The sequence below is a fragment of the Myiozetetes cayanensis genome, unplaced genomic scaffold, assembly GCF_022539395.1.
Source record: "Myiozetetes cayanensis isolate MyiCay16 unplaced genomic scaffold, myiCay2020 scf3, whole genome shotgun sequence".
In the NCBI taxonomy this organism is placed as follows: domain Eukaryota; kingdom Metazoa; phylum Chordata; class Aves; order Passeriformes; family Tyrannidae; genus Myiozetetes; species Myiozetetes cayanensis.
Genome location: NW_026087521.1, coordinates 73411093 through 73431669, shown reverse-complemented (window position 1 = coordinate 73431669; position 20577 = coordinate 73411093). Strand labels below are relative to the sequence as shown.

At 47.8% G+C, this 20577-nt stretch overlaps 2 protein-coding genes across 2 annotated transcripts; one reads left to right on the top strand and one right to left on the bottom strand.

Moving 5' to 3' along the window:
* Positions 1-268: 268 nt before the first annotated feature.
* REP15 (RAB15 effector protein) lies at positions 269-3488 on the top strand. The gene has a single exon (XM_050324591.1). The coding sequence runs from the start codon at positions 1657-1659 to the stop codon at positions 2407-2409; it is 753 nt and encodes a 250-aa protein (XP_050180548.1). The 5' UTR covers positions 269-1656; the 3' UTR covers positions 2410-3488.
* Positions 3489-6452: 2964 nt separating this feature from the next.
* Positions 6453-19556, bottom strand: LOC126644806 (NADH-cytochrome b5 reductase 3). The gene is made up of 9 exons (XM_050324580.1): positions 19471-19556; positions 16267-16398; positions 13165-13237; positions 11393-11499; positions 10494-10623; positions 9557-9640; positions 9349-9434; positions 7144-7243; positions 6453-6634 (listed from the first exon to the last, which is right to left on the bottom strand). Exons 1-9 carry the CDS (start codon positions 19489-19491, stop codon positions 6462-6464), a joined length of 906 nt encoding a protein of 301 aa, XP_050180537.1. The 5' UTR covers positions 19492-19556; the 3' UTR covers positions 6453-6461.
* Between the last annotated feature and the right edge of the window lie 1021 nt (positions 19557-20577).

Below are 20577 nucleotides of genomic sequence, written 5' to 3'. Positions count from 1 at the left end.
TGTGTGCGTGCTGTCGATACCTTTGGGGTGTTTTCATCTGTGCGTGTTTGAAGAGGGCAACGTAACTGCTGTGTATTGCCATGTGAATCCAATAAAGTCTGTGGAAAATGCCAAGTGTTTCTGGAAGCTGGTTCCCTTTCCCTCTTCAGATTTTCCTAGGAAGCTTGTTGTGTTCTATTTAAAAGCCAAAGGAGGGAATAGGGGGGAAATCGCACATTTTTTGTTGACTCATTAGTTCGTTTGTCAGCAGTGACTGTAGAAGGGCTCAGCTAACAGCTAAGAAATCAACTATCCCAAGGTGTTTTAGTTATTTCTGGGATCCAGATTTGAACCATCTTGGGTTGTTTGGTGTGGTGTGATGAGAAAGGGCTTCACCATTGCTCGGTGTCCTTGCAGGTGCTCTGGTCCTTCTTGCTGTAAAAAGAGCGACTGTCTCTCTGCTTCCACGTGTTGTTCCCCTCATCCCTCAGCAGCCAGGAGCTGCTTGGCCAGCAGGAGCTGAGCTTCTCCAAACTCCATTTTGTTGCTGTGGTGCAGGTACAAGTGATGGTCACTTGGATAATGGGTCAGAAAATGCAGACCCCTGGTCTGGTGACCTTCACTACCCTGGTTGTGTTTGTAAGCTCGCTGTTTCAGTGGGAATGCTGAGGATAAACACTTTGAAACTTAGAGTATAATAAGCTTCTGTCTGTCTGTTTGCAGTGTAGAGGGAAATACAGGTATTTTTCAGTTAAGAGCCTATGGAGATTAAACCCAGCTTTTTTTCTGTTTGCTTAAAGTACATATACACTTAGGAATGGAGAACTAATCCAGAACAACTCTTCTGATTCCCATCCACCAGGTATTGCTGCATCCTGGCTTTAGAAGTTGCACTTGCCCTACATGAATGTTTTTTTTATACCTTACACTGCTTTGTTGTTATGACTGTTCGGTGCAGATTTTATGCCTCACCTCAGCACTTGGGGGTTTTCATTTGCAGCAAGAGCTTTTTATTTGTATTTGATAGTCGTGCGTGGGTGTGCATTGACTGTCTGAGCTTCCTTGAGATAATCCAGTTACAGGCAGCAACAGCAGGAGCTTCTCAGTTGGGCCTAAAAGTCCAGCTGAGTCTGTGTACATTGCCATGGGACCACTGACAGGAGCAGCAGGTAATCCTGGGATACAGGCACCATCCCATCAAAAAAGATCACAGCATTTCAGGCACCCTGTAGGAGTCTTCAGGTTTGGATGCATCCCCTTCTCTGAGTGCTTAAAAGAAAAAGGTTGTTTCATGTCCAGGAAACACCCAGTGGTGCCAATAAAATGGCTTCTCTGTAATAGTCCTAGAAAGGAGATCAAAGGAGATAAGATCAGACTGGAGGGAGATAACATCAGCTGAAGGAATGGTGCTGGGATTAACGACAAGGAAAACAAGCACAGGTGAATTCAGTAGGTGTGAAAGTTACTGGGCCTGTTGGGCTGGTTGGTGCTCAGTCAGCTGTGGAGAAACACACCCAGGAGAAAGCCCTGTAGGCTCCTGGAGCTCAGCTCTGCCGCTGCCACCACCGGCACCTGGAAAGCAGCAGGTACCCCTGGGCATGATTAACAGGTCTGGCTGAGCACAGCACCCACAGAGCCTCTGTTGGAAAAGGAACAGACCTCCCCAAGGCTGTCTGCATGTGGAAACGACCTCCTCCGGCACAGACAATGGGCCAGAAGGTCTCCCAGGAGGACAACCAGGAGACCAAGGCTGACACTCTGCTCATCTGTGAAGTGTTCAGCCAGGGCATGCTCCACGCTTCTCAGAGGCTGAAGGACTATCTTGGTTTTGTGGATCCTCAGAGCAAATTCCAGCCGGCCACAAACACCCTGAGCGAGATCTTTCTGGTGAACTTCATCAGCTTCTGCGTGGAGAAGGGAGCGGAGGAGCTCATCGTCACCAGCAAGATGACCAGGCAGCAGTCCTGCCTCTTCGGGGTGGACTGGATCTGGACTCTGTCTGGGGCTGACAAGCAGATCAAGCTGCAGATCGCCGTGCAGGCTCTGCAGCTGGCAGAGCTCTTTCACAAGGACGGGGATGAGGAGGATGAGGACGAGGATTGGTGCCGGGAGGCCGCGCTGGCAGACGAGTGCTTCCAAAACATGAGCCGCTTCGGGAAGCTGGCCGAGTTCTGCCGCCTGGTGGGGCGGGACTGCCTGGGCTTGTTCGTGGTGTTTGGAGTGCCAGGGAAGCCCAAGGACATCCGAGGAGTCCTGCTGGACAGCCTCGCCAGGGAGGGGCAGAAGTGGCGCCTGTCGGGCAGGAGGGCTCTGCTGCAGTTTGTCACCGGCACCGACAGCGCCCTGGCCACCAAGGACATGCTGTACAACTGCCTGGGCATGAATGGAGGGCTCAGGGAGATGGAAAACGTCTACATAAACTTTGTGTGAGCAGCAGGGGCTGTGTGAGGCTCAACTTTGCCTTGTCCTCTTCTCTTCTCACACACCATTCCCCCCCACCTCCTTCCCCACCTTCCCCTGGACCCATCGCGTTCCCCGAGCTCCTGCAGAAGCCAGGCTGAGTCAGCCTCTCCGGGTTTTAAAACAACAAGACGGGCCTGCCAGAAAAAAAAAAAAAAAAAAGTGTTTATAGAAGGCACGTCGTTTTTCCAGAACATTTTGTTCGCCAGACATCCGAGCCTTGGCTGGGGCTGGGGAGAGGTTTATCAGCCAGATCCTTGGGGAGGTCCTGGTAGATTTGACTCACGCCTTTGTTTGCTGTGTGGCAGATTTTTTTCTGTACTAGGAGGGTGAGTCTGTACTAAAGAAAATGTTCTGGTGCTGGCCAGAGTTTAGCACTGAGTGTGAAGGACGATGCCAGGGCTCAAAAATGCCGGGCAGGAGGAGCAGATGGTTCCCAACTAAGAGGAAAAGCCCCTTCCAGCTCTAGAAATTGGCTCTGTGAGAAACTTATTAATTACCTGCCCCCTAATTGGTGCCAAGCTCTGGAGGGCCTTGGAGCTGGGACCGGAAAGCAGGGCTGGGCCAGCTGCAAAGTGTTTTCTCACGAGTGGCTGTGGCAGGGCAAGGTGTGGCAAAAGGCGCGGGCTGGTGTTGAGGAAAACTTGGAAAAACCCAAGCAACGGGGACAAAACCCAGGCCTGAGGTGGATGGGAGATTTTGCTTTTCAGAGGCAGCTCCTGACCACTCAAGCAGAGAGCAAAAATCTGGAGGAGGCAAGAATTCACTTGGAATTTGCTTTCAGGAGCTGACTGCATTTATGGACTTGATGTATCATTTCATTTCCCTCAGCTTTTAGTGGACTGAGGCTCTTGAACTGTACAGTTGTAATTACTTTCTTTCAGCTCCTCTTAACCAGTGAAGAAGGACCTGATCCATTTTCAAACAGGTAAACTCACTTTGTTCAGAGCTGTCTGGATAGTTTGGTCAGTTCAAAACTCCTCTGCCTGTAGTTTTCTTATAATGCCAGTCACTTTATTTAACAGAATAAAAGTAATTTCAGAAGCTCATTCATCTTTCTCCTATTTGAATTTTAAGATGGGGGCAGCTGCAAGGGCTGAGAAACAGAGGGTGTTACTTGCACAGCCATTAAAAAAGAGCCCGAAGAGGCTGAGGCATCAGTGCCACAAGTCTTTGCTGCATTCCGTGGCATAGGCAGGGAGCTGAAAGGGGAGCTGAAATAAAACCAGAGAAGGGTGGAATTTTTGATGAGTCACAAACAGAGCTGGGGATGGAGAGTGGAGTCCATTCAGTCCTGGAATAACTCATTGAGATAGTTGTTTTTAGAGAGCTGGTGTCATTGTATTTTGTGTGTGTAGCTGGGTTTGGGGGGACAGAGGGGACAGTTCTGGTGTGTGTTCCATGGAGAACCTGCAGAGCTATGGGGAGATGTGCAGGGAGAACCTGCAGGATTCACCAGGGGTGGCTGTTCTTTTTTTTTTTCCCTTTTTAAACTAACAGCATAATCAGTGCTGCAGCAGGATGGATTGGTTTGTAAAAAAACCTGCAGAGAAGATTTAGTTTTGTGTTAAATTGGTATGTTAGTGCCAGTTGGGCTCTTCAGTTCTGCAGGAACGCTGGATCTGTGAAAACTGGTTGGATATTTTGCATGCCTTTGAAGCACTGAAGAGGGAAGGGGAAAATCAAAATGCCTGTGGAGAGTTTGAACTGTGGGAGTTACACATTGGGGCAGGAATACTTCTATTTTCTGAACTGGCTCAAAGAAAATAATAAAAAAATAAAGTAATATGCAAACCCAGCTTCTATCCCTGACTCGTTTAAAGGCTTTAGTACAGGGCCCTCAAAGCAACAGGGACTGTGACGCAGTTTTGGTTCATTGGATCATAGAAAATCCCTCTTTTTATTTATTAAAAGAGCCTCATTTTGACAAGGAAGAAGATGTACAAAATAAAGGTAAAAAGAGGAGGTTGGAGTGATATGAAAATGGAGACAGTTCACTCCTTGACTCACTATCCAAATACAGCATTTTATGACCAAGCTCAAACAAGAGGATTAACACGTGAGTAAACAAATCTAACATTCTTTTTTGTTCTCTTTTGAACCTTCATTTTAGAGTGGTTTACACTTGTCTCTTACAAGGTTGAAGATGATGTGCTCACACACAGGTGATTCACCTGCAAGATGCTTTATTTCTTACACAGACATGAAAAAAAAGCCAGTAATTGAAGGAACAGAGTAAGTAATACAAAATAGTTGGTGCATCATCAGCTCGAGGGTTCTGGTTTGGTTCTTTTAATAAGAAAACATGAAGAAAAAAAAAAAATCTATGCATATCCCACCATGATACAAACCAGCAGCTTCTCTCATAGTTCTGCTTTTTGCCTTCCAGAACAGGGACTGAAACTTAAAACTTGAGTAGTATTTCAACTTTGGAGCGTTGTATTAAAGAACAAGTTTCAGAAGCACACGTCAAAAATTGAAGACTTGAGGCAAACACTGAATTAATAAAACTAGTAAGAGCATTATCTAGTTGAGGTTCCTTAAATTAACTGTATCTTCTCCTTTTAATGCTTGCTGAAAAATGAACCTTTAAAATACACAGTACCCATCTGTTGTACAGGCACAAAAGAAAACACAAAAGTGAGTTATAACCTTGAATTCCTACTGAATCTTTAAAAATTGGTTATACACTGACACCTGTAGCTACCCAGCACCCCACAGTACTTCAGACATGACTAAACACCCCTTCAGTCACTCTGATGTCATCACCAGAAACAAGATTTTGAGTTTCCTAGACTGCCTGCAGGGCAGCTCTAACCTCAGCAGCATCTCTGCTGTTCAGGAGCAGAAGGTCCAGCACAAGGTGCCTTAAATTGTCCTCTTTTTTTTTCTGTAAAAAAAGTGTATTAAAAAATAAAAGCTGGAGCTACAGTAAACAGCTCCTGAGAAACAGCTTTAGATTCAGTGAGACATTTGAATTTGCTGTCAGTTTGGTGACTTACTTAAGGCTGTTCCTGGGCATCCCTACCAAGCAGAAACCCTTGGGAGCTTTGCCTGAGCAAGACGTGCAGGCAGCGGGACACATTCCACACCCAGAGCTGGGCTACCTGCCAAAACCCACCCTGGCCAGGAAACCTGAGCTCCCTTCAGGCCAAATCCATCTCTGGGAAACAATGAACAACAAAAAAATCCCACCCAGTGTTCACCTGCATCTTTCTCACACACAGAACAGCCCCTTTTGTACCCCTGTGCCATTGCCCACTATTTACAGTAAATGCAAAAGTTAGTATTTTTTTTTCAGTATTCCACACACCCAAAAGCAAACAAATTCCAGGGATTTGTGGAACAGTGCCCAAAGCCACCTGTGCCTTCTGTATTTTTATTTCAGTGCCCAGGGATGAGAACTGGGAAAGTGTTTGCATTTAGGAGAGGCTGTTACAAAATACAAAGGAAACCCGTTTTGTGTCACTGCCTGCCTCTCTGTCTTGATTTACAAGGCAGCTTGGACAGCTGCAGCCATAAATGGTTGATTGGCATCTTTAAACTGATGCTGCAAAGATCATGGACACAAGGCAAACACTCCTGGCCCTCAGACCCTACAGAAGCTCCTCGAGGATTACAGTTTGGCACAAGCAACGTGAATAATCCACCACATTCTGTTACTTCCATGGTTCATACCAAATAAAACCCTGGGTGTGCACAGTGTTAGGAAGTAGGATATTACTGCTGCCTGATTACAGGGCTGAGAAAAAGCATAAAGGAGTGTGTGTGCTGCCCTGAGCAGCTGCACTGTGCTCCCTGGAGATGGAGCACACAGAGCACCACTGCCTGTGCAGGCACAGCTTTAGTACAGCTGAGCTTGTGTGTCTCACTTGCCAGAGAGCCAGAAAATATGAAGCATTCTTAAGGTAAATGTAGCTTCCCAGCACTGTGCATCAGCCCCCTTAACTTTGTCCTGTTCCCTGTTAAATGTTTTTTTTTTCCCTTCCTTTCTCCATAAGATCCTGAATTACCAGTTGTCTTTAGAAGGAGAACCTCATGTCCTTGGAGTAGCCCAGCTTGTCCAGGTTGGGAATGCAGGCATACTGGATCATGGGAGGGGGTCCACACATGAGGATCAGAACATCGTTCTGAGGTGGGGGCAGGTGGTCTCTGATCATCTCTTGGTTCACAAATCCTTGGCTGTATTCCCAACCTGTTAAAAAAACAAAGTGAGGGGAAGGGGAACAAGGGAAAAAGGAGGAAAAGACAAAAAACAGATCACTTTAGAAAGGAGCAACCCAGCTGCTGGAGTTGTTCCTGGTTGGAAAACACTCACAGTGATAATCAGTTATGCTGGGACTCAGGTTTAACCATCACATTCCCAGCCCTGGATGCAAAAAAGCTGCTGACCCAAACCTTTGGGCACAGTAAGACAGTTTCTCCTCCTGGTTTTGGTCTGGTTTCACAAATGAAAGCCTGCAGAACAGTCTCGAGGGGGTCTAAGGTCACTTAAAAATTCCCAAATATGGAAGAGGAGCAGTGATCAGAAATTCCAGGAGGACACTGACTGTGATCCCTGTGTGAGGAACGATGCTCCTGGATGCACCCAGAGTTCAGTAAGCGAGAGCTCAGTCACTGGGCTCAGCCATACAGTGACAGGCATGTCTCCTGTGACACACAGGCATTGACACAGGAGTCACAGGGTGGCACTCCAGCTCTTACCTTCAGGGGCCCTGTCCAGCGTGTACCAGCACTTAAAGCGCCCGGGATTCTGAGCCTGGATCTCCTCCAGCTCGGACCGCAGCAGGATGTCCTTCTCAGTCTGCAGGAGGAGAACAGTGATCACACATCTGAGTGCAGCCCTCACATCACCACAGAGCAGCAGCTCCTCTGCAAGGCCTGAGAGACGAACAGGTGACTCAGCTCTGGTTTACAGGTTGAAGAGAGCAAGCACAAGTTATTTCCCTGCCTATCCTGTGGCAGAGCTAATAAAAAGGTTCATAGGAACTTTCCCAAATCCTGACCATGCCATGCCTTCCCTCTAAAAATGAAACAAAGCAGAACTTGGATCAAAACACAGAACCACCACCTAATCAGGGAATCAGAAGAATAAAGCCCTTTTTAGCTCTTATTACAAAAGCAACTTTCACCAAAAAACTCATTATGAGTGCACAGAAATACCTCCCTTTCACCTTTGCCAGTTCCAGCATCATCAGCACTGCCATATGGAGACTGCCTGGTTTTTAAAAAGGATATGGAACAAACTACCAAAAGGGTGTCAGGTTCTGGTTGGAACCACAGATGTTACCCAGGGTATCAAGTTTGCTCCTCCCTGATGTACCAGCACTGAAGGCCAGAAGAAAAGCCTTATTTCTGTAGGAACAGCTGCAGCCTGGGCAGGAAGGGAAAGGGTAGAGACTAAAAGTGGTGCCACCCTCTGCAGGCTCAGCAGTGTGGCACTGAGGTCACTGCTATGTCTGTAACTGGGGGGGAAGGGGGTGAGCAGGAATGTGCCAGCAGCTATTCCCAAGAAGCTGCCTATTCCTGGAGCACCCACAGCTGCAGGTCCAGGAAAGCTATTGCTGGATCTGACCAGTTCAAGGAGTGCCACCCAGCACAGCAGGAGCCCAAGCACATGGTTTTAAATCTGTTTAAATGTTTTAAATATTTCAGTGTCTTTTAAAACTGCCTTCTATTTGTGCAGTTACTGGTGGGAGGACTGGAAAGCCCTGCACTGATGTTTGCACAGCCTGTTGCTCACACACAGGGACTGTTCCCCCAGCCCTCCCTGCAAGCAGCACTGGGTTTTCTGTGTTGTTAAAGCAGCTCCAGCCCCGTGTTAGTCATCCTGAATTACTCACAGCAAACCTTGGCCCTCCTGCCCTGACACCACTGCACTTTGTGCCAACTCCTAAGGCTTGGCAGAGCCCAGCTGCTCCAGCCAGCAGCAGAGGGCACTGGCAGGGATCCTCTGGAAAAGGAATCTTGGCACTTGGATCACAGCTCGTGGGCAGAAAAATCTCAGCTTGTAACTCAGATATCACAGAATATTAAAATGGCCTGGGTTGGGAGGGACCTTAAAGATCATCCAGTTCCAACCCCCTGCCATGGGCAGGGACACCTTCCACTGGCCCAGGGTGCTCAGAGCCCCATCCAACCTGGCCTGGGACACTGCCAGGGATGGGGCAGCCACAGCTTCTCTGGGCAACCTGAGAGGGAAGGATTTCTCCCTGATATCCAATCTAACCCTGCTCTCTGTCAGTTTGAAGCCATTCCCCATGTCCTGGCACTCCAGGCCCTTGGAAATAGTCTCTCCCCATCCTCCTTGTGGGCTCAAATGAAATGAGGACACACTGAATGTGAGAGGAGAGAGGAATAACAGAGAAGAGCCTAAAGCAGCTAAAAAACAAGGTAGGAAGTGAAGCTCCCCACAAATAATGACTCAGAATCCAGAAACAAATCCCCATTAAATGGAGATATTTAAAGCCTCACCTAAGGTGTCCTCAAAGAGAAAGACCCCATGTACAAACCCTGCTGCAAAGCTGGGGAATCACAGCTGCTGGAGGAGATAAATACCCACCTCTGTCACGTTTGCACTCAGAAGGACAGCTCTGAAAGTCTGCCCAAAACTTTACCAACTTGCCCAAAGGAATGCAGAGTTTTACAACACTCATGAACTGGATTAGAAGCAGAGCAGTGAGTCACAGGAAAACGAGCATTAGCTGGGAGGAAAGCAGCATTTCTGCAGCAGTGCTAAAATCCCAATTGTTTGCAGTGCTTTTATATGGCAAGTGTCCAACATCTCAGTTCACTCCTCCCCTCGGGGTTTGCATTTCTGTACCAGGTTCCTCAGAAAGGATTTCATTTGCTGAGTGGAGTTCTGTAGTTAAGTAAAACTTCACAGACATAAAAAGAGGAGGGAATTACCTGATTAGCAAACAGCAGCTGACAGACAGTGGGGTCATCTTTGTCCTTCATGATTGCTTTGATGATCTGCAGCATTGGGGTTATCCCTGGGAGAGAAAGGCAGGACAGGCATGTGAGAGGAGTGTGAAGGAGCAAAGGAAGGGAGAAGTGAGAGAAAATGTATCTCCCAGCTCTGAGAAAGCAGGGGTGAATCCTCATAGATACATACCAGTCCCACCTGCAATCATCCCCACGTACTTCACTGTCTTAGGAACCGGCTCAGCTTTCTTCTCTGGCCGAATATCAAACTTGCCTGAAGAGAGAAGGGGATGAAAGCATTGAGGAGAGCACAACACTGCCTGTTAGCCCTCTCCAATCCCTAACTGCCTTTGTTTCAGCCCTGTTACCTTTCCCTCCCAGCAAACAGCAAAGGGGAAGATGTCACGAATTAAATCCTGCAAGATGATGAGGATAACACTGACATGGGTTATTACTCACTCCTGACATCAACACATCACTACCTGTACTTCTATTTGCTCACATCCCACAGCCCCAGTGATATGCAGAAGCCCAGGTTCTGGAAAGAGTTCTACAGAAAGGAATTAATCTGCTCAGAGAGTTTATTTACCCTGTGCAGATTATTTTAAGGGGCAACCTGAAACATGCAGGGTGTATTTTTTTGTATATTTTTTTCTGTATATTCTTCTTTTTGAGCTGATTTGCCAGTTTCAGCCAGACCTGACAGAGTTTGAAACTCCCCAGAATGTTATAGTTGTTGTATTCACAGCCCTCTTCATCCAGGACAGCATGAGTGGTACATACAAAGCTCTGGAAAATCACGTGCTGGGAGCTGTGCTGCTCACAAAACTGCCAGAAGGTTTTTTGTGACACGCTGGGGGCTGCACTGTGCCAAAGTGAGATGTTTTACAGTGACACAAAAGTCCTGCCTGCTCCTAAAGTTCATTTTCACTTGGGAAATTAGCACTGGGCAGTGCAAATGCTGGGTGTTTTTATCAGTGTATAAACTATGGCCATGACAGCAGGGAGAAAATTCCCTTTGTTTGAGAACAATATCAAGAACAAGCACTTCTACAGTAATAGGTCATTTTTCCTGTATTATTTACAACTTATTATATTTTAAGTTACATCGTTCAAAGCAGCCTTGCCTTTTCCTTTGTAGACAAGGAGGCCACTTGGTCCTCTGAAGTCAATGGTGTCCCCTATTTTCAGGCTGTCCAAGTACTGAGACATCTTCCCCCCATCAGGAAACTTTGGGTGGACACCTCTGAAGTAGACCTGTTAAAAACAACGGAGGAATTGATCTCACAGCTCAAAGGTCAGCATTTGCCCTTCAAATATTTAGGGTTATAGGTATAATAATATTTTTAGGCAATATTTATAAACATGTTCCTCATGCAAAGAACATAATTACTCCCTAAAGAAATACCAGTGCAGATCTGACTGACAAAAAGAAGATTAAAATGCCACTCTTGCCCCAGTTTTTGGACACAGACTGGCAATTTCTCCATTGTATTTCTGTAACACAGAAAGTATCACTAATAATCAGCATAATTTACACCCAAGTTCAAAAGGGGGCAGGAAAAATAAAAAAGCCCACACCAGTGATTTCAAAAAGTAAAATTCTGAGAGGAAGTCCAGTGCAGATATTCATATTTTAAATTCCTGTCAGCTTTAAATGACAGCCTAGCTAGGTAATCCAGCTGCCAGGAGACGAAACAAAAGGACATTATCCTAAGACTTCAAATCACATTCTTAGCAATGAAATCAGTCATTCACACTGGCTGGATCAGTAACAACCATGGTCACCGCTCTCAGTGACCATAATGACCATATTCCATCAGCTTCAGAGGCAGCTGACCATCCAGGCAAGGTTAATTCCTCACTCCAGAAAGATTAAAAAGCCTATGAACACCTGCAGATCTCGCCAGGTTTTGGAAAAGCCCAGCAGGGGAGTCCAGGAAATGGTGCAGCATCTCAGGAGACACTAAAGAGGTGGCTGCAGAATGCCTGGTGGGTTGTTGGTGACAGAGCACGACGTTCTCACCTTGACAACGAGGTCCACGAAGCCCTTGTCGTCGTCACTGGAGACGGGGGTGTAAGGTCTGACAACCAGCGCCCCGTCGATGCGTGCAGACAGGTAGATGTGCTGCCCTGCCCGCAGGGAAAGGAAAGAGACATTTTAGTTGCAAAGGATTTTTTTACTCCATGGATGTTCACTGTGTGTGGGCTGCAAATGCAGCCTCGAAGTTCTCCTCATCACCTTATTTTGGGGCATGACTTCTGCCTCTCTCACTTTCCTGACACTGTAACACCTTGCCAGAGCTGTTAACCCCGCACAGATTTTACCTGCAAGGGCAAACAACTCTGCTGCCAGTTTTATGTGTCAGTCACATCTCTGCTGACACCTTCACATTTACCACGGCCCTTAAATGTACGAGAGATCTGCAAAAGATGTGATTTGCCTCTCCTGTACAGACAAGTAGAAAGGCCACAGGAGGGGAAACTTGTCCAGTGATGTTCACACCTCTTAATTAACATCTTAGTTACAAACTGCCACAGTTTAGTTAAAACTGAGTTTATAAGTGTTCTTATTTTGACCACAGATCCCCCACGCCTTCCCAGGAGGTCTCTTTGCTAAGGCTGCCCAGACACAAAGCCCTTTTCTGACCCTGCTACTCCTCCAGCTTAACATGTGAATGCTGTGATCACATTTCCACCTGTCACATGTTCTCTGAACAATCTACAGTAGTTTCTTTCCTCAATGTCAACATTTTTGTGAAAAAAAAAAAAAAAAGAATTAACTTCTCTGAAAGGTTTTCGTATAAAATTTCAACATTCTGAAGAGACCCAAGTGAAGAATAACTGAGGGCAAGGGGTGGTGAAGGGTTTGTTTTTTGCTATTTTATCACTAGGTCAACAGAACAAACTGTCTCCCCTGCCTGTTGTGGGAACACAAAGAGGGAATTTTACCACGGGCTGGTTTGCAAATGATCATAATGACCATATTCCATCAGCTTCAGAAGCAGCTGACCATTCAGGCAAGGTTAATTCCTTATTTCAGGAGGATTACAAAGTGCAGGCAAAGCAGTGGGTGGATGAAGATGTGCCACCTGGTGACCTGGGAGATGAGCAACCCCAACTGAGCTGAAGCTGGACACGGACACAGCGTAAGGGTGGCTCCTACAAACCCCTCAGCAAAGCCTCCACACTTCTGGCAGCACAGGGGAGACCTGCAGGGAGCTCCTGTTCCTCCTTTGCAACAGCTTGTCAGAGCAGAATTCACCATTAAACACAAGCCACAATTAAATGCTTTGTATACAAGCAGGAGCTTGTATCCAATGGCACTGAGAGATGATGGAAGGCAAGGCCTGTGGAAGCAGCTGCCCCACAGGGATTGGGAAATTCCATGAGAGTGGCTGCAAATTCAGAGGTGAGGAGGAGATCACCTGGTGGACCACGTGTTGCTAGAGGAGAAGTGGCTCAGAGTGGTGCCCCAGGGGATGGAAAGGGATCAAACACCACAGGAATAACACAGGCTGGAAAGCTGAGACTGGAAAAATACAATTAAAGGCCAGTGTTTGAGTGTGTTCCCTTCAGGGGAACAAGCTGGATGTACACTCACTGTAAGCACACCACCTTTCAGACCCTGCAGATTACACACAGCGTGAGGATAATCCTGCAAAGCTCCAAATAGCAGCTCAAGCCACAGGGACAGCACTGGAAACTCAACAGCTCATTTCCCAAACATGGGAAAAAAAATCCCCCTAAAATCTCCTGTAGGCTAATTAACACTTGGATTCTTCCCAGGGAACGTACCTAGAGGCAGACCCAGGACGTGCTCCATGGAAGGGAGAGCAAATCGGAATCTTCTCGTGTCGTGGCTGACTTCCTGAAAGGGGGAATGGAACGAACAATGAGCTGTGTGGCTGGGGTTTAAAGATGTAAAGTCTGTGATTCCCCTTGTAAAACCATCACCCTGCCCTGGCCTCCTGCAGGATTAGGTATCTGGGGGACAGCAGCACCCCAGCTGGCATTTTTGCGTGATGCAAATGTGAACTCTGAGGGCAGCTTTTCCTTCAACCCCCTGAAAACTTCTCTCAAAATATTTCAGAAGTAATATAGGATTAAAAATAGAAATAAGTACCATTCTGCTGTATATTTAAAATTTGAATACCAAATGTTAATGATCCTCATATGCAAATTAAGGTTAAATGATAACTTTCTAAATACTATGAGCATTTACACTGCCTTCTGTGAGAAGGCCACAAGATAAAAATTAATTAGCTCTTCAGTTCTCATTTAAATATGCAGTAGTTCAAGGCAAAAATATTTTGATTTTGATCTCTCAAAATCAGGTGAAATAACCATTTCAATGCAGAAGATGATTTCGGAAGACACCAGTGGCTGTCAAGATTAGGAAGTAGCAACCAGGTTCCTTTTGCTATGCTAAGAGCCTTAAAAATATTTTCCCTGTAAAAACTGAATTAATCTGTAAATAAAAATGAAAAGAGCACTCTACTTAGATATGAACTTTATTACAAAATTATGACAATGTATGCAGTCCAGCTGGGATAATTATTCTAATCTTTTACGAGGAAAGTCATACCTTGAACAAAAGTTTGGCAATAAGTAAATAAAATGTAATTTTTTGTGCTATGTAAGTTTTATATTTTAAAAATCAGGTCATATTGATGGGAATGGAAAACACAGCAAAGAAAGACAGAAAGGCACAGCACAGAGCTCAATGTCTCATCCACTGACTTCCTTTTTTTAAAGCTCTGTGGGACTAGAGGAAATGTCATGAACATTCCATAAAACACGGTAACCCTTATTTTGTTTATTTATATATATATATTTATTTTACTTTATTTATTTATTTTTAAACTAACCAATGGAGACAGATTCTTTCCTCATCACAGTTTGTCTCATCTTCCCTTACTCTGCTCACACTGATGAAATTTTCCTCACAACAACTCATTTTGAGGTAAATTCTGAAGGAAAAGGGAACTGATTGGCAGCCAAAAAAGGGCTTCTCTGTACTTATGTCTATTCAGGAGCAGTACCTTCCAATAAAATTTCCTCTAGAAAGACAAGTGCTGTGGAGTTAACACTGCTGCTCTCACACTGACTGCTGCTGTTCCTGAGTGGAACCTTCAGCACCGGCTTCCCTACTTCAAAGCTGGATTTTGCCAATAATCCCGTATTTTTATTACGCTCTCTTTACCCTCACACAGAGAGCACCAAGTTCTCAAGTCCCATTTAATCATCTCATCAGTTAAAGTCTAGATGGCTCAGCTGAAGGGGACTGAACACAAGGATTTTGGTGCATCACAAGAGGCACCAAGAGGATCCAGACACTCCTAGTCCCCAGATCAGCAAGGCTGTGCCTCTGCTCTGTCACACAGCAGGCACTGAGCCAGCCATTCTGCACTACAGCCAGCCCTGACCCGGGATGCAGGAGCCATTTCCAGTGTGGGATCACTCTGGCTGCGTTCCCCCCTGGCATCCCTGCGTTCCCCAGTGCCATCCCTGCGTTCCCCACTGCCATCCCTGCGTTCCCCAGTGCCATCCCTGCGTTCCCCCATGCCATCCCTACGTCTCCCCCTGCCATCCCTGGCTTCCCAGTGCCATCCCTGCTGTTCCCCAGTGCCATCCCTGCGTTCTCCCATGCCATCCCTGCGTTCCCCAGTGCCATCCCTCGTTCCCCCTGCCATCCCTGCATTCCCAGTGCCCATCCCCTGCGTTCCCCCCTGCCATCCCTGCGTTCCCCCCTGCCATCCCTGCGTTCCCCAGTGCCATCCCTGCGTTCCCCAGTGCCATCCCTGCGTTCCCCCCTGCCATCCTTGCGTTCCCCAGTGCCATCCCTGCGTTCCCCAGTGCCATCCCCATGTCCCCCTGCCATCCCTGCGTTCCCCCATGCCATCCCTGCGTTCCCCCCTGCCATCCCTGCGTTCCCCAGTGCCATCCCTGCGTTCCCCAGTGCCATCCCTGCGTTCCCCCATGCCATCCCTGCGTTCCCCAGTGCCATCCCTGCGTTCCCCAGTGCCATCCCTGCGTTCCCCAGTGCCATCTGGGCACTGCCCTGAACTCCTGGAAGCCCTTGGCCCAGGCATTCCCATCTCAAGCTGCAAATGCAAAGCTGGAGAAAGTGGGGAGCATATAATTACAGAGTGGCTGCAGCACACATGGGAAATAAATTCCATAACTGCACATGGGAAATAAACTCAGCAATGCAGCCCAGCCCAAGCCACAGGGAAGCTTTCAGTTCCCACGGAACCAGGATTTGGAATGGCAGTGACTGTTTCCCTTGACACGCAGAACAAGTGAAAGCCAAGCTATCAGAGCACTGCCTACACCTCAAACAAAGCTCGTTCCAGTCCAAAGTTCTTTTTATCAAAAGTCTTCTGATAAATTGATGACCAGTTCACTGACTTAAAAAGTCAACACTAAAAAGATCCTCAGGTGCGACTTTACACCCAAAACCCCAGGATTTCTATCTCATGCCTTTGATGGTGGGTTTATCCAAGGGGAACATGGACTTTTCACCTTTGGTGGCTTTGGTCCCACTCCCACAAGCTGAGTTACCAACTTCTGATGGCAAGCTCCCCCCCTGAAAGGGTCATGACTTTCCTCTGAAATGCTGGCTGAGCAGGGATTTCATTCTGTACCAGAAGGTGCTTCTAACAAAGAGAAGCTGAGACAGCTCAGGCGCTGTCAAGGACTACATGCTTGAAACACCTTTCAATGATTTAAACACTTTTCTTCCTGTAACACATTCAAATGCAACAATCCAGTACCAGGAATCAGTATCAACACGGTTGTATTCACCCTGCTGTGACATCACCCAAGCTTTCAGAAGCTCTGAGCATTTCAGTGTCCATGCAGAGAGGTTGTGCTCAGCACTCCACGTGCACTCACCTCCTTATCAATCAGCCTCAGTGCATACTTCACGTCAGGATCCTTCAGGGTGATGGCAGGATGGGGGTTCCTGAAGATCCTCATGATGGTGGTGTAGATGAGCCATATTGGGTACGTCACAACCTGACGCAACTGCAGCAACACAGAGAGAGTGTCAGACTTGTGTGCACAACGAGAGGAAGTTATGTTGGTGAGAAGGTCTATGGGAGCATGGCAGGACAATCTAGCCACCAAAAAAAAAATAAACTGTTTCTTTATACTAATATGAGCAGGAAGTATTATTAAAAAATACCAAACAACAACAAATAGCAGCAAGTGTAACACACAGATTTGCTTCATGAATACATGGCGTTATTCCTACGCTGAGGCACTTCCAGCTGACCAGGATTCCCAGTTACTCCTGCCCTAAATGTCCCAGATGTTCATCCTCTGCATCCCACGTCCCCCCCACTGGCATGTGCAGATCACAGAGTGGGTCAGGCTGGAAGGGACCACAGAGGGTCAACTGGTGCCACCTCCCTGCTCCAGTCCCTGAATCATCTCCACAGCCTCTGCTGGGCATCACTGGGGGCCCACGGGGCAAAGGGCCCCCTGAAAGCTCTGGGCAGGGCCAGGGCTCCTGTCCCTGAGTGGGTTAATTGGGCTCCCTGCCCTGCCAGTGTCTCTGTGCTGCTCCATCCAGAGAACAACTACTTAAAAAAATCCTCTCAGCCGCTGTAATTTGTTATTCAGTGCTTTAACAGAGGAGAGGGGGAAAGCACGACTATTTGGTGAGCTCGCAGTCCTGCCTGGTTAGCTTTCACTTTCATTTTATTTTAAAGGGGCCTGACCACTATTTTAGAATGCCATTTCTGCAAGTGTGACATTGATCAGGAGACCATTTAAACAAAACAAAAACAAACTCCCAAACCTCCTACATTATTCTTACTGAAACTGTGGCAAGTCAGGGACAGTGTAATTTCTCTCTTCTTAAAATGCTGCTGTAGGGGTTTAAGATGCACCAACACTGCGTACAATTCCAGGACACACCATGCCATACCCACACACTGCATTTTCCACGTTTATTTGAAAAAAACACAAAACTGAAATAGCTCCACACAGCTTGTTTGTGATGAAGGTGAAGTTTATAGGAATGTTCTTCCTTAACTCCCACAGATCCACCAGACTACTGCAGCTCTGGGAAGAGCTTTTGTTACTGACACAACAAAGGGGAAGTGAGGAGAGTTGTTTAAGAAAGTGACAGAGCAGCAACGAAACTCCCTAATGAGAATTTAGCAGGGGAATGAGACCTGGTGGCAACAGCAATCTGACTCTGAGGCAGATGGTGTTTCAAATGAAATATTAATGTGTCAAAATGGTTTCATTTACAAATGTGCCTGTCTAAAATGGACCAAAAAACTGCAAATAATGCTGCTGTTGTCTGGCAAAAATGCAGTTGAAAACGGGAATTCAAAACCTCAGGCTCAGCCCCAACTCCAACATTAATATCAGTACCATGACTGGGAAGGCAGGAGGAGGGTGGGGTTCAAACAGCCGTCTCTGCAAGTCACTTTCTCCACCTGTGTGCAGAGATAAATGTTTTCTCCCACCTTTGCAAATAATTTTGGGGTCACCAGCTGTCAAGCAAAAACTCCCACAGCTGTTCAGTAAAGGAGATTAACACGCTCTGTCCCCAAATGTGCATCATCATCACTCTGTGCAGCAGTGACTGTGCTGGAACAGAATGCGGTTTGGTTTGGACAAATAATCTGAACACAGCGTTAGCCTCGTGGAAGGCAATTTGTTTTGCATGGTCAATTAGTGCAAAAGCCTCGTGGGATCTGGCCTGGAAAGAAACAGCACACCCACCAATTCAGGTAATTTCAGTTCCCTACTCAGAAGCTATCAGCAGGTGGGCAGAGAAAAAAGGGGAAGAACCGAAGGCTGAATGAGTATAAAAAGTTATGCCTGCTAAGAAAAACATTCTCTGGGTTAAAAATGATCTGTAAGCTCTCAGCACAGGGCAGACTAAGGTGTTAATGAAGATAACTGCACTGCATCCATGGAAGCTGCATCAGGTCCCCAGCAGCTGAGAGTGACCAAAAGGCAAATCACTAAATGAGGAGCTGGTGACTCATCATTTCCAGCTGCACAAATCTCTGCTAACAGAGAACACAGAATTAGTAACTGAGCAGGAATTTTTACTCATGGAAAGAGCCCGGTGTGATAACAAAGAGAAAAGCCGTAGCATGGAGACTGCCAGCTGCTGGGGCGTGGTGAGCAGGGCACAGTTAGCACAGCCCCAGGCTGGACACTCCAGCACCGACCTGCCCTACAAACACACAAACCAAACCCTGCTTTGGCACGAAAACCCTGGGACCCTCAGCTCCAATCCCCCTCCCCTCACTCCCTCGTTCAAACCCTGTTTTTGAAGTGATCTTAGCTAGACATTCTTCTCATCTGTCTTAGAAAACGATGAGAGGATAAAGGGATCTCTTCACTTCTGCAGCCTCAGCGTCTGCCTCGTCTCCTCCGTTCAGTGCACCCACCAAGGAGCCGTGCCCAAACGAGCACATGTTGCATCCAGCTCCGTCCTGCCCCTCTCCCAAACCCAGCAGCGTCCGAGCAGGTGTGTAAGACAAAGGAAACAGGGATGAAGGTCTGGGGAAAGAGGGGGATGATGCACGGGAGAGAGGACAGCGCTGCAGACCCCACCATTTACCATCATGGAATCAGAGAAGGGGCTGGGCTGGAAGGGACATTAAAGCTCATCCAGTTCCAATCCCCTGCCATGGGCAGGACACCTTTCCATTATCCCAGGTGGCTCCAAGCCCCGTCCAAACTGGCCTTGGACACTCCCAGGGATGGGGCAGCCACAAGCTCGGGCAATCTGTTCCAGCGCCTCCCCACCCTCCCAGGGAGGAATGCCTTCCTAAGAGCCGACCTGAACCTACTCCCTTCCAGCTGATCCCGACGGAGGGAAAACCGCACCCGCAGCTGCGCGGCCGAGGGTTGGGAGCGGCCGGACACGAGCAGAGCCCCCCGCGGAGCAGCCCGGGGCACCGCCAGGCCGCGGGTGTCCCTGCGGGGGGAGCCGGGGATGGGCGGGGGGACCGTCCCGCACCGGGGGGTGGCAGGGACCGCTCCTGCTCCGCTGCCACCCCATGCCATGCCATGCCATGCCATGCCATGCCATGCCATCCCACCCCGACCCCCGGCACTCACCACGCTGAGCTGCGCTCCCATCGCTCCCCGACCGCCCCGCAGGCACCGCCCGGCCCGCCCCGTGACGTCAGCTGGGATGTGCCTCCTGCTCCCGTGACGTCACGGTGGGATGTGCCTCCTGCTCCCGTGACGTCACGAGCGGCAGAGCTGAGCCCCGCCCCGTGACGTCACGGCGGGCGGTGCTGGCGGGGACTGTTCGGGGGCACGGGGAGGATGGACGATTTTGTGTTATCGCAGCCTTTTACCCTCTCTTAACCGCCTGAATAACCCCAGAGCGGGGTCCGGTCCAATTAGTGACAGGCGGCTCTTGGAATCACGGAATCACCGTGGGAAAGATCTCCGAGATCATCAGCTCCAACCCCTGATCCAGCCCCGCCGTGGTACCCAGCCCGTGCCACTGGTGCCACATCCAGTCTCTTCTTAAACACCTCCAGGGACGGAGAATCCACCCCCTCCCTGGGCAGCCCATCCCAGGGCCTGATTACCCTCTCTGTAAAGAATTTCTTCCTAATATCCAACCTAAACCTCTCCTGGCAGAGCTTGAGACCGTGCCCTCTTGTCCTAATTCTTCCCGAATTAAGGTGCCAAGGAGCCCGTGTGCCGAAGTCCATAGGGTGGGTTTTGTTTAATTAGTTACCCACCCATGGGTCCCAGGGGTGTCCCGCTGGTCCTTCCTCTCCCCGGGCTTCTTGGTGATGGTTCCCGGGATTGTTCTGAACTTTTCATTGTTCATATATGTTAGCAAAGGAATTATACATCAAACAAAGGAATCATACATCAAACAAAGGAATTATTGCTCACTGGCAACAAGTGGCATAGTTCTCCTATTAATTCGTATTCTATCTTCTGTTGGTTAAATGATTCCCTCACTTCTTGTGCTAATTAGTCCACATGCTCAGTCTTCTTTTGGGTGACAGAAAAGGAGGAACAGAGAGCAGGGGCAGCCTGGCCTCAACTCTTGCACAAAAAACCCCTGTGCAATGGGTTTCTGCAGAGAGAGCCAAACCACGTACTTTCCAAGGCTGCTCTCTGGACACTCGGGTTTTCTTACTGCATTAGACCTGGAACAACCCAAATTCTCTGATCAATTTGCCCTTGCTCAGTCCT

Coding starts and splice junctions, on each gene's coding strand:
- REP15 (XM_050324591.1), top strand. CDS start 1,657: ATGTGGAAACGACCTCCTCCGGCACAGACAATGGGCCAGAAGGTCTCC.
- LOC126644806 (XM_050324580.1), bottom strand. CDS start 19,491: ATGGGAGCGCAGCTCAGCGTG. Junction 10,624..11,392: donor TCGTGGACCTCGTTGTCAAG/GTGAGAACGTCG, acceptor TGTTTTTAACAG/GTCTACTTCAGAGGTGTCCA. Junction 6,635..7,143: donor GCTGGACAGGGCCCCTGAAG/GTAAGAGCTGGA, acceptor TTTTTTTAACAG/GTTGGGAATACAGCCAAGGA.